This window comes from Poecilia reticulata, linkage group LG9 (genome assembly GCF_000633615.1).
Source record: "Poecilia reticulata strain Guanapo linkage group LG9, Guppy_female_1.0+MT, whole genome shotgun sequence".
NCBI lineage: Eukaryota > Metazoa > Chordata > Actinopteri > Cyprinodontiformes > Poeciliidae > Poecilia > Poecilia reticulata.
This window is the reverse complement of record NC_024339.1, coordinates 28,876,526-28,890,153: the sequence shown is the minus strand read 5'-3', so window position 1 is coordinate 28,890,153 and position 13,628 is coordinate 28,876,526. Positions and strand designations below refer to the sequence as shown.

The 13,628-nt window shown below is 40.6% G+C and overlaps 1 protein-coding gene across 1 annotated transcript; it reads right to left on the bottom strand.

Moving 5' to 3' along the window:
• Positions 1-2,077: 2,077 nt before the first annotated feature.
• elmod3 (ELMO/CED-12 domain containing 3) lies at positions 2,078-12,176 on the bottom strand. Its single transcript, XM_008419146.2, has 13 exons — positions 12,080-12,176; positions 9,550-10,221; positions 8,758-8,829; positions 8,593-8,667; positions 7,393-7,462; positions 7,122-7,190; positions 6,759-6,847; positions 6,194-6,317; positions 5,976-6,098; positions 5,665-5,795; positions 4,934-5,010; positions 3,906-4,033; positions 2,078-3,587 (listed from the first exon to the last, which is right to left on the bottom strand). The coding sequence occupies exons 2-13, from the start codon at positions 9,649-9,651 to the stop codon at positions 3,343-3,345; spliced, it is 1,305 nt and encodes a 434-aa protein (XP_008417368.1). The 5' UTR covers positions 9,652-10,221; positions 12,080-12,176; the 3' UTR covers positions 2,078-3,342.
• Positions 12,177-13,628: the final 1,452 nt, after the last annotated feature.

The following is a 13,628-nucleotide window of genomic DNA, read 5'->3' as shown; positions in this document are numbered from 1 at the left end:
AAATCCATAAATAAAGACACATGTGTAATAATGATACAGGGAATAGGCCTTGAGTACATGAATAAAATGAAAAATCTACTGGAAGCAAATTTATAAGAGCCGTCTTAGTCCTAATTGATGGTCTATAGAAATGTTTAATTTTACCAGACGTTTAGCACTCTTTCAAGTGTGAAGACATTGGTTACAGACGCCTTTTTGAACTTCTGAATGTTCCTGTGAAGCCACAGTTCACATGCAATATATAAAAAAATGAGACCAAACAGTCAGACGAGTTGCCATGGAGCTCTGGAACAATTATCAGGAAGATGTGTTTGAAAAAAGACAAGCAATGCACTTAACCACAAAGGCCTCTATGAACGCTCACTGCACAAGACTCCACTACCGAAGAAAAGGCATGTTGAAGCTCTTTAACATTTGCACACTGAACATTTAGCCAAGCAGATGAAATACTGGGATGATATAGTGTGAGATAAGGAAAGATGAAAAATGTGTAGTAATAGGGACAGGCAATAACTGTCTTGCTTATAGATATTTTTAAATGTTGTTGCTATAAATAGCATAAAAATATTGAGATGACATTTTAAGTGCACACTGCCCTCTCAAATTGGACTTTCTTGATAAGAATCTGAAGGAGGAATGAGGGAAAAACATAAAGCTGAACTTGAAGCCAATTAAAATCTATGAGCTGAATCAGAGTGCATTAACAACCTTTTAAGATTCAGAACTAGTTTCTCCATACAGGAGACATCTTCTTGACATAGGTTTTTTATTTTTTTGACATTTATTTTGTGAATTTTAATTGCCGTATTCAATGTCTACTCCCCGTGTCATTCCACATTTAAAAAACTAAAACCTAATGAAATTAATGTATTACTGTGTTTTGATTTCTTTGTACGTGTGACTCGCTGCGGTTGCTACCAGGACCTAGCTGAACTTTGTGTCAACAGTCCTCTTTACCAAGGAAACCGTTGGTGCCGCGGTTCAGGACTTATGTCCCCTGCCATAAGGTGCCAAAGTCTACCATCGCCACCTTGAGTTTGAGCTCAACGCCGACGACCTGCATCCCATCAGAACGCGGAACATGCTGACTGAGGAGGCTGAAGAAAGCTATGAAATGCATGTGCTATAGTAGTAACAGTTTGCACTCTCATCGACACTACGGACTGGAACCGAGACGTGACATCAACAAGCTGTACGAAGAGGAGGAGGCTATAGGATGCTACAGTACTAGAGCTACCTGAACATGCTACAGATTGAGACTACCATGACGGGAGGTGGTTTCTTGAACGCATACGAACTGGACCAGCTTCACCGACGGGCTTGCCCCTCTTAGAGCAGAACACTAAAGTATTTGCTTAATGACATTTTGTTTTAATGTACCATTTTAAGCCTGACTCCAGTACCGGTTCTGCAGCTTAGTGGATCCAGGGGCTCGGTAAAGCTAGCCTATTGTGTGCAAAAGAAAGAACCCCCCTCCCCCCGTCATCTGTAGTCGGTTCCTCATATGACACACACACACACATTCGCTTGCACGAGTGCACAAACCCTGAAATTAGGAACGATTTCTATCATCATACAGCACTAGTGTTTTTGATTATCATAGAGAAAGAGCAAGGATTGCATACTGTACCATACATCTCCTAGGAGAGGCACCCTTCATCAGCATCAGATCAGTTAGTTCACCTCACACGCACACGCATCCACACACACAAGGAACAATTGATAAGTAAAACAAAAAGAAGGAAAGAAGAAGAAAATTACAATCACATGCTTCATAACGGAATGTAGAGAAAGTTCAGATCAGACTCTTGGCTACGTCTGGGAGCGAGCGCACACTCTAGGCATGGGCTGGCTGTAGCATCAAGAGATACCAAGGTTAATCAAAGTTCTGAAGTAAAAACCGCAAAAAGACATCCACCGCATCATTTGTACGATTTTAAAGTCCTCTTAGTAAGACGTGCAGCGTGATTGGAGGTTTCTCTGGCTTTAAGGAGCAAACCACTGCGTTGATGCCCCCCTCCATAAGTTGCTGCACACAGCCAGTCAGCTGGCTAAAAGAAGGCTACTGCACTTTTCCTTTTTTTTTTTTTACAAGACAGACAATTTTGAGTGGATGTAGTTTCTTTAAAAAAACGAGAAACACTATGGCGTGGAAAGTAGGTAGTGCTGTATTAAGTAAGATTAACTGACTTTTCTGTTCTGACATTAGACTGTAATGAAATTATGTCATGTTTTAGAGTTTTTTCATTTTGAGTTTTTGGGGTCAACACCATGATATATTTCCATGGTATATTTCTTTTTTTACTTAAGCTCATCATACCAGGACAATCTCATTCCGGCCCATGCCTAACACTCACACACCCACACCAATGAAAAGTCTTCTTTCCTCTACTTGCAAGAAGAAGTTAAGAAGTGAGACGACTCACAAATGTTCTGATAGAAGATTTCTGCTTTTCACCAAGACGTCTGTCTGACGCGCTTTTATGCACAACTGGGAAGTCGGAATCAAACAGACAAATGTTCTTAAGATGGTAGTCTTCAAAAGTGATATTTAAAAGTCCATTTATGGGTAGTTCGCTAAACCTGAATCCAGTTGATCTGTTTCGACTGGTTTTATCTCCACGCATACGCTAGGCGACTTGTGTTTCAGTCACCTAGCGCAAAATGATCCCACCTTCAGATCGAGCCTAAGGTTTCTATAAACACGGACTACAAATGATTTCTGATCCCTGCCGAAAGAACTCAAAAACCTCTCTGGGTTTCTCGTCTTATTCCTTCCACTCAGCACAGCAGCACACCGTCTTCGACCCGGTTTGGGTTTAAACGGCGCTGCTCTCCTGCTGCATGGTTCCTTGCTTAGAAACCCTTCAGACATGAACATGTTCATTTTGGACTTCTAGACAAGTTTAACAAAAGGAATTTGGCAGCTGTTAATTTGGCTACGACAACTACGGAAAAGTGCAAATATTCACTTCCTTTTGCTCTTTTTTTTTTTCTTTAAATGACATCTTACATTAAAAATCTTTTTTTTATACATATGACAGACCTACGTCCCGAGGTTCAAGAATAAATTAAAAACAATAATTATATATAACTCTGAAGGATCACCAATCTTAATCTGATCAAAGTGCAGCACCCCAGCATTGTAGGAAGAATAGTGTGTGAGTCGATCCGGGTAGCAGACCTCGGATCAGCGACTGCCGAGCTGTTCTTGCTTTGACTGAGCCATTCACACTTACGAGTGTCGGACTTACTCATGGACAGGATAGCTCACATGCGCACGCACGCACACGCACACACACACACACACACACACGCATGCACGCACACACTGACTCTAGTTTAGATAAGTCTGGCCTCTCCCTCCATGTCCGGTGGGAGGTCACACACTCCGGTGAAGTGCATCTCCTTTCCCCTGCTTCCCTGCCCTATCCCAGCTCTGGAGCCCCCCAAGCTGGGAGAGGGCTGTTGGGCCTGAGGGTCCGGCGACGTCCCACGGGGGATCCCACCCGCCTGCCTCTCCTTCAGGAAGACCTCTAGTCGGCGCAGCATCTGCTTGGGGTTCTTTTTGGCAAACAGCTCCACTTCTACGAGTTACAAGAAAACAAAGGAATGCTCAACTCAGTAAAATCATACATGTTTGTAAAAAGAAAAGCAAAACATTTTACAAAATAATATGAAAGTTAGGACTGATAAAACTGGCATATTGTGCTAAAAATATGAAGCCAGGAACTTATGTAACATAATATTAATAAATACATTTCTGTTGATTTTGTTTACGTGCAAATCTATTTGTGGCAGCCAATTTTCATCCAGACTGAAGCTGGAATTGTAATGCTCCTTAGCTGCTTAATGAACGTGAAAAAAAACAAAAAAAACAAACAAAAAGCAGCTACTGTTTTTACCTTTTAGCACAAAGCCAGAGTCAGCAATCGTCTTCTGTTGGGTCTTCCACAGCTGGTAGACGTGGAGAAATGTGGCAACGTAAAACTCATTGAGCACACCGACCACTTGCTGACGACGATTGCACTCCCTGACACAGACACGGGAAAGGGGAGCTGTCAGAGGCGACACATGTTGAACTTAAACGATAACGTCGCTGAATCCATGCAGTCCTTGTGATTCAGTTATTATAAAAAAATTACTTTACACTTAATGAAGATGGACCCACAGAAAGGAGCATTCAGTACATGAGTTCATGAGTGTGGCCTGATGGTTCAACACAATCTAGGTCAAGGATGTCCAAAGTGTGGCTTGGGGGCCATTTGCAGCTCATCCTTTGTGTGCGGCCCCTGACTTAAGTTCAAGAATGATACAAATTTGGCACCCCCAGCTCAAGTGTTTGATGTAGATGGAGCCAAAATTATCACAAAGTAAAATCTTCTTGCAATAGATAAAAAATGGCTACAACACAAAGTATGTGTCTTTAAATAACCACGTTTTTTGCATTCTTTTGCAAGGACCAGTGACTTTTACTGAAGACAAACTTTGCTGCACCAACATAATCTGCTATTAATTAATTTAATAAACTTGGCTTAATACAATTTATTGATCAGAACTGTTTTCTTTTTCTTCTCCAATTAACACCTAAAATGACTTCTAATAAGGTGAACCATGCAGAACCCTTTTTAAGTTTTGGATCTAGAATAATTTATTTACACATTCCTTTCCAGTAACAAATCTGACTGCTTTATTAATTTAAGTAAAGCAGTCAGTGATTAATATTTTTCTAAAAGGAGCTGCAATGACATCATGACATCTCGTTTTCACTGTTTTTGCTGAATGACGAGGGATATGGCATCGTTCCAAATAATTACCCCAGCCTGATTTCATCCTCCCTTTGAGATCTGATGTTCTACAAGCGTTTCTGTCATTTTGTTGATCAGTGCAAAGCAGATAAAACAAAAACGAAGATAGAGGAGGTGTGACTCACTTGGACAGGGCCTCCTCTCTCAGGACTTGCAAAGCAATGCGGGTCATGTTGATTGACATCACACAGAATGGGAAGTTCTACAACATCAAAAATACACAATAAGTAAGGCATTATGCAAAAGTCTTCCTTCATACTTTGAAATTTTCTTTAGAAACTGGCAATTTTTTTCAGTTTCACTGAAGGTTGCTTAAAAGGGGAAATATTTTTGCTAAACCGCTCACCACTACAAATTTTATTCATCGTTTTTTTTTTTTATATCACTGGTTGAGAGAAATATGTCCAATTTTGATCTCTGATTGGTTTGTGCATCTCTACAAAAAAAAACTGAACTAAAATTGTAGGCAAATGGTTTAATGAGAAGCAGGTACTTTGTTTCAATGTTTAAAATTTCTGTGGTTGCTCAACAGAAACAACAAGGATAACAGTGTGAAAGATAAAAACAATATCTCTACACATACGTATGCGATTGCTAAAGACTTGAAAAGTACTATAAGAGAGACAACACAGGCTCTATTTTTATCTCACAAGTTTAAGTGAATGGATATGGATAACAGTTTCAGAGTAGAAAGAATTTACAAAGCAGGGTGTGAAAAGTTAAGATATTTCAGAATTTCTAGCAAAGTTGCAGTTCAAAATAATTCTCTTGTATTTACATCAAATGCTAGCATGACGTCTGTAGACTCTGCCATGAATAAAATATTTCAGGACTGCGCTTTGTGAGTTGAAGACACCTGTGTAGGATGCTGCGACAGCTTGTAGATATCTCTTGCCAACGGCAGAGTTTCTGGGTCCATCACGAAGTACAGAGTGTGCATCAGTCCAAGAAAGCCAGTGCCACGCAGGTCAGTGGCCGGGTCAGAACCTGAAAAACACCAAACCAACATAATGTCGCTTTGTTTGGTGGAACTGCTGTTTAGCTTTTTGACAACAAAGCTCTATCAGGAGATCCGGTTTTAGGATAAAGATGGATCAAATAACTTTATCGAGTTGAGTTAGTCTCTCAACAAATTTAAAACACCAGATGTACGATCAAATAGCTGACCCTGAAAGCCAATGTTTTCCCAGTGCGGACCGTAGCGAGGACAGTCCAGCCTGGTTCCAATCAGCCTTTTATGTATGGTCTGCAGGACACGCATATGGACTGTTTGGCTGTTATCCACAGGACCTACACACACACATACAGAGAGATCAAGCCATTTCTTTATAAGACAAACTGTGGATTTGTGATTTGGCAAATCACACCACCACACACACACTCACACTGTGCAATGGCAAAGACAAGATCCCTCTCCTCCAGGAGCTCCCTGTGCAATCGCGGCGGTCCGAACAGGAAGTGTGCGATCGCAGCCAGACCGGTCCTGCGAATAGTTGGCTGGATGTTTTTCTGCAGATGGGGGGTTTTAGATGGGGACGACAAACACTAAATAACTAATTCTCATATTTAACACGTCATCACGCTAATGACACTGCACATATTTAACATTAATGCATGAATTAGAATCCCCTGCGAATACTTGAAGGTTTTCCATGGTCTCTCAGAAAATCAGCTGGACTTTTTGTTTTCCAAATCAACATTGCTTACACTTACATTTTCTTTTATTTGCTTACAACAGCAGTAAAGCACAACAACAAAAAAATGTCTACTGAAGGGCTGGCCACTAGAGAGCAGTGTGAACTGTCAGATAAGAGGTATTTCTTAGGAAAAAAAAGAAAAAAATGAAAACTGCCTGGTTGAAGAATAATTCATCCTTAAAAAAAGGAATGATGTCAAATACACATCTGGAGGTGAGGTGTGTGACGCACAGTAAAATATTGCATTTCTTACCAGCAAGTCCCCAAGGTCTGTGGTCTGGAAGTACTGCAGAGCTTCATTGAAGGAGATGAGAGGCGTTGGGTTTGAGTCCTCAGTTAGAGCTGTTGAGGCGGTCAGTAAAAAAATCTGAGAAACCTACACAAACCTCAACACGCCCGGCCTTTCCTAGTTATTGTGAACAAACCTTTGGTGAATCAAGGCAATGTAATCCATCAGTAATCATTTTCCAGATACCTTTAATAAATCAGTTCAGTGTTTTATCCATGCCGTCTCCTTGGGCTAATTTAATCGCTTCCAACTTACAGTTCACATCAAAATTGATTTGTTTCCCCCCCTTCTGACTCGAGACAGGTGAGGCAATGAGAGGCAGCTGACCTGGTTGGATGTTATCTACAGCCTCCCACTCCTGCCTGGCCTTTTCCAGCTCAGCATCTTCTTGTTCTTCTGTAAAAAAAAAACAAAACAAAACAAAAAAATTCATAAACTGGGACAAACAAATCATAACTTCACTGCAGCCTTCAACCAGGAGAAGCGCTGCACTCGTCATGTGATGAGACTCACTTTTTGCAAAGCTCTGCCAAAAACAACAGCACAATATTTAGCATAAACACCTATTCAGGTATGAAAAGGTGTGTGTGTTATTTACCTGTGGGACTGGGCTTGTCTCCACCTGCCGTCAGGTTCTGCAGGATGCCATTTTGCTTCAGTGCTGAAATCTAAACCATAAATGCATACCGTATTACATAAATCCAACTACTGTGAGTAGTATTTGCCAGATGTTTACACCCACTCCTGATCAGAATGAATTTAGTATTGATTTAATTGTTTTATTTGGTTGGTGGGCCATTCTCATTTAGTCTGTTTGAACCTGTAAGTCCCGCAGGATTTTCAGCACCACTTTGGGAGGCGATTACCATTTTGACCAAGTGATCTAAAGTTCTAAATCGCAAAATTTCTTACATTTACAGCATCAAACAAAACAAACCCTTTGAAAAACCCGTTCACCTCCTCGCCTGTGGAGGCGCTGCACCAAGAACTACTGAAGGAAACGACATGAAAACCTTTGAAGACTTGGACGCAACTTCTTCATGAAATGTAAACCATAATGGGACAAAGTTATATTTTAGTGGTTGTAGGATTTCTCTTTTGTCCACAGAATATTTCTCCCATTAGCACTGGACTCACATGTTTGTTTTGGTTGCAATTACCCAGAATGCCCGGCGCTGGAGTCTACCGACTCCTTTTGTTCTGCTTGCATCCATATATGCATTCAAACCATACCAGAGTTCAGGTCAACCAAACTGAGACCTTGGTTTTTAGGCGGATCAGGGTTAGCTTTCTTTAGGTTCGAATGAACGCTGATGTTGAAACAAACTGGACTTCCTTGGCAAACAGACTAGAGTTTGATTAAAGTAAACTAAAGCAGGGCTGGTGTGAATGCAGCCTTACAACCTGCTGTGTGAGATGCTGGATTGTTTCTGGGGCATCTTTACACAGTATTCGCCCGGCTAAGCATTCGTGATGGATCTGACCTTAAAAATAATGAACATTAAGGAAATTACACCTAAAAGTCATGATGTCAGTACCAGCGAACCAGGTTAAACAGGCTCTACCTTTTCAGATAAGAAGTGAGGTCACACCAAAATTGCCCAAGATGCTTGTTCTTGGCAACAAAAGAAAGTGGTTTCTCTGCAACTCGATAAAGAATACTTCTCTAAATATTAGCATGCAAAGAAATACAAGGACGTACGGTAATTAAAAGCTCAAATTTCACAACATGCATGCTGATGACGAGTGTATGTAAACTTCTGACCAGGGCTGTAGTTGTCTAACAAAGCTTTATTACCGGCAGAGATCTGAAAGGTGCGCTGCCGTTGGTGTGGTCTTTCCCATTGTGACCTATGGCCACTCCATTAATGACCTGCACAAAAACAGGAGTTCACGCTGGTGACTTAGTCTTCCTAGAAACAATTAATTACGTGGGATCAGAGAGAAGTGGCTTGCAGCTTACAGGCTTGTAGGTGGAATGTCCATTGGTGATGTCCTCTACAGGCTTCAGTTCATGTGACAAACCATTCAGACCCTGACAAGATAATAAAACAAACGACACATAAACTTTTACTTACTCAGAAAGTGAGAGTCATTATGAAAGCAGATCTCATATATTGCCTGAAAACTCTTTACCAATCTTGGAGGAAGGAAAAAAAGTAGAAGTGCTACATTTATCATAACTCATATTTGAAAATAATAAAACTTCCTGCAAAGACAGCAGCCCGAGTTAATGATCCCCTCGCTTTTTTTGTTTTTTTTTGCAAAAACTTTCACTCAATGGCCGTGCAGCATTAATCATATGATTATCCGACCATCTGCAAACGCTGCACCGCGCAAGGATAGAGGCCAGGCTGCTGGAGGTAATGTTATGGCTACAAAACCAAGTTAGGGATAAGAGAAATGCGATGTCAGCTGCCACTGCAGCAACCTGCCGAGCAAGCCAGATCAGAGATTACAGCTAAGGCAAGAGAGACATCAGCTGACCTCAGGCTGCAATTTCAGCAAGGGTGGCAACCTGCTTTAAAGAAACATTTTTTTTTTAAATTCAGAACCGATCAAGACGATGCCTGGAGAGAAAATGTTCCCCGCTGGAAGGGGACACTTGGAATAAGGTGGAAGCAGAGTGAACTCAGCTCGGTTTTGTTGAGCAACATAGCAGGTGCTCCTAATGGTGTTAAATTAGCGTAAGCCCAAACACCGCAATGAGATTAAAGCTTGGATTGAAAAGAAGAAGAAGGGGAAACGAAGGTACCTCTGTGTGTGATGTGACGTCAATGTTTTCTTCCATTGCACGTAATCGTGTTGACTGTTGATGTTGCTCCCGATCGTGGCCTCTAAAGGCTCCCGCAGTCATGAACGGAGATGGGCTGGGGAGTCGGGGCAAACGCCAGCATGGTTTCTGTAGTGCACACCTGGAGGGACTCAAAGTCTCTATCTACACTTTTCTCATTTTCTCCTCGCATGCGCAGAGATCTTCATGTCAACAGCCGGACTTTACAGAAACGTCACTGCGATCCATATTGTCTGGATCATTTCGGGGGTTTTTTTCCTGTTCTTTTCTTGTCTGCAGCCGAGTTCGGGTGGTTTCACAAGCCTCGATTGTGGGGGAACGTGCGTATGCAAGTCGACGAGATCTTCTCAGAATTGGCGCGTAGTGTCATGAAACCCTGCCTCCTTCCTCTCCTCGGCGGCTCAGCCCCACCACAGGCAAACAGAAGCTGCATGATGCTGCTGCTTCTCGGGGCTGGGCTCTCCCCGTCCAAGAACCGTCATGATTCTGGCACCCAGAACAAATGCAGTTTGTCAAAAGCCGGGATGTTGTGTGAGCTCAGCTGCAGCGGAGAAGCCAAGAAGATATTGCGGTGTGGGTCATGTAGAAAAAGTTCTTGTACGGTCCAACTCTGAAGGAGGAAGCACGCAGTATCTGAAAAGTATAATAAGAGTAATAATTATTTTATTTGGAAGGAACAACAATATTACACCCGAACATGAAAGGTTAAAATATAAATAAACTCTTATAAAAGAAAATGTGATTAGTTCTCAGCTCCACCAGTGTCCATAAATAAATGCTCTAACACAGCGCGCGCACACGCACACACACACCCACACACACATAACTACAGAGAGAAGCTTGTGGAAGAAAACCCAAAATGTTTGACAAAAGTGATGCAGTTCAAAGGTAAGACTACCTTTGAACTGCATCAAATGTAAATTTATACATGTATAAATTTACATGTATGCAAATGTATACATGTGTGTATAAATTTACATACATGTTCTCAGTATGTAAATTTATAATATTGAAGTAGAGATTCAACTAATGATTATTTTAGTAACTCATTATTTGTATTACTAAACCCTTTTTTAAATGGCATTTTCTGTAGATTTAACTATTTAAGCCTTTTTAAAAGAAACAATAAAAGAAACATATTAAAAGATCTAAATAAGTAAGTCGATTCTTTTTTTTAAATGATGAAATAAATTATTGCTTAAAATACTACGTAATATTCCTGTAATGAACGAATGATCATTTACAGTACCGATTAGTACTGTAAATGTACTAATCGGTAAAGAAATTTGAACCCAGTTCAGATTTCTTTACAGAATCTGAACTGGGTGAAGATAAAACTATGCCACTTGAGGTGTCCTGTGTCCTCTTGTCTTTAAAAACATAACCATATTTATAGACAAAAACGGGTTTTTTACTCTTAAATGCAAATGTATATATTTTTTGTACAATCATGGCTTAATTTCTGCTCTGAGTATGTTGTCTTTTCAGCAAACTACCCTTTTGAGTCTTAATTCTCCAGTTAATGATTAATTTATTACCAAATACATTTATGATTATATCAATAATCAATTAATCATGATAATCTTTTCTGGACTATATTGAAGATATTGCTAAATACATACGACATTATTTCTTTCATTTCTGTGGCGTTTAGCAAATAGTTGATAACCGAAAACAGGAGAGGTTTGGTCCGATTTAATTTCAGACATTGAGAAAAATGTGTCACTTTATTCGGAGTATGTAAACTTCTGTTTTCAACAGTATTAATAGTAACTTATTATAAAATATAGTAGCATAACGTGTTCATTACCGAATTACAAAAGAGTTATACTTCACATTTTATCATTATCATATTTGTATTTGCATACAGCTTTCCTCGTGCACGTTTTTTTTTTACTATTTTATTGTAACCAACAGCTCAGCACAGTAGCGGAACATGTGTTAATCGTTTAAAACTCAAAGTATTGCAGAGTGAACGCACAGCGCCATGTCAGAAGTGTTCATTGAGCTGAGTTTCTGCGCTGACAGTCTCCTACAGAGGCGGTGACAGCTCCAGCCCCAGCAGCGGTTGGTCTGCCGTCAGCTAGCAACCAGTATCTCTAGCAACCAGAAAGCTAGCAGCCCCGCTGGCACAAAGACGCAGCTACAGCTTTATAGCAAACCGAGAGCGTAACAAATTACATTTTCACTATGCAAGCCCGTCGAAAGTCTCTGGCAAAATTCTAAATATTTTTGACGTAAATACTACGCGTAGTTAAGCAGCCATTTCCCACTAAGCGTAGAAAAGAAAAGCCAGCTGCCAGGCTAACTAACTAACGGGGCTAGCTGGAGCTCTACTGAACTGTAACGGAGATGGAGTCGATCTCCAAATCCGACAACAAGGCGCTTATTAAATCTACTTCAGACTTTATTGTCTATGAAACACGCTCAACACATGACATGCAAAGAAATGTCCAGCCTTACTGTGCGATAAGAAGCGTGCAAAAAGTACCTGAGTTTCTGATTGTTTCTCCCTCCAATCTCAGCTTCCCTTCCCCCGTTCAGTAGCCACAGCAATTTCAAGTGCATCCTGGGAATTGTAGTTTCCTGTCAAAGACTAAATTCATTACGTCATTGCTTTCTGGGAGCTAAGGTGGAGTATCTATGACAGATTCCTAAAACAACCCTTTCCCAATGTCTTTCTCTGTCTTTACGTCAATGATTTAACGCACTGATGAGATGTGTAGAAACCAGCCTCTCTTCCACAGTAAGTGTCCCTATTTTCAAAGTCTGTTCCTGAAGTTAAATGTGAAATAATGGTTCTATTTTCATCTTAAAGGGATGGTTCGGTATCTGTAATGTAAGGATATATTGTCCTATCAATATCTGTTAAGGTTAACTTACTATGTGCAGACCCAAACACATACTTTTTCCTTACTTTTTACAGTTCTGGTTAGTATTTTTTTCTAATTTCAGTTCTGTTACAAGGAAGCTCCATCCATTTTGCTCAAAAGATGTTATTATTATATCATCCATTGTCTAAATGTGTATCTCCAATAGTAATTGGGCAAAGGAGGTTTGGGGTGATTCGGAAAGACATATTAACCTTACATTCATGTTTTTGACTGTGGGAGGAAGCCAGAGTAACTTGAGGAAGCTTGTTTTGTCTGTCTCTCATTGCACGACTTCTTTGCAAAGAAATTATTTCCCTTCTCTGGTCCAGGGTCAGGTTTGTCCCACATCTCCACCTAATTGCACCAGTAATGGAGCACGTTCTGTGAATCTTCTCCAGTCTGATCACATCTGCTTTTGCTTTCATTTTTAGGGCATTTGCCTGTGGAACATTCTTTCAAGAAAAGTATTAAATAAAGGAGGACTCGGCGCTTAAACGCCGACATGTATGTCCCGCTAAACATTTGGGAGTGAATATCAATCCCCATATTTGTCAGGAACCCAATCGTTTGATAAGGTTTGTGGAAAAAGGGAGAAAAAAAGAAGCCCTTGATCCTGAAATCTCAGTTCCAGGTTCGAAGAACGTTTTAGAGCTTTAGTGATACAACATAATCACACAGATATAAAGCGGGATCATAGAGAACTTCTGTGAGACGGGAAGTGAGAGTCCTACACCGTGACTCATTCTGGCCCCGTTTGTCTGCGCTGCGTCCAAGAAAATGATCCGTTGCAAAACATTTTGGAATGAACAAAGCTACACAAATTTGGCAACGTGTTACATAACGGGCAGTAATGAGGGACAGATTTCCTGTTTGGAATGAAAACTCTAGTTACTTGATCATGGGGAATGTGCTGCTGGCTCAGATTGAACTGCTGGAGCTGCTGGGCTCCTAACACATCTGAAAGGCCAAACACCTGCTCATTCTGGCAAAACCAGCGGTGAAAGGCCATCAGAAAGGAGGACAGTGTTTCTGACGATCAACTTTTTTACAGAATTTTAAGGAAAGTCATTAAATCGTTCCACTTCCTTTCCTGTCTAATAGCAGAAGAAACAAAGTGAACTCTCCAATCTGAGTTCTAAGGCTAGCATTCAAGTTTGTTTTTTACTT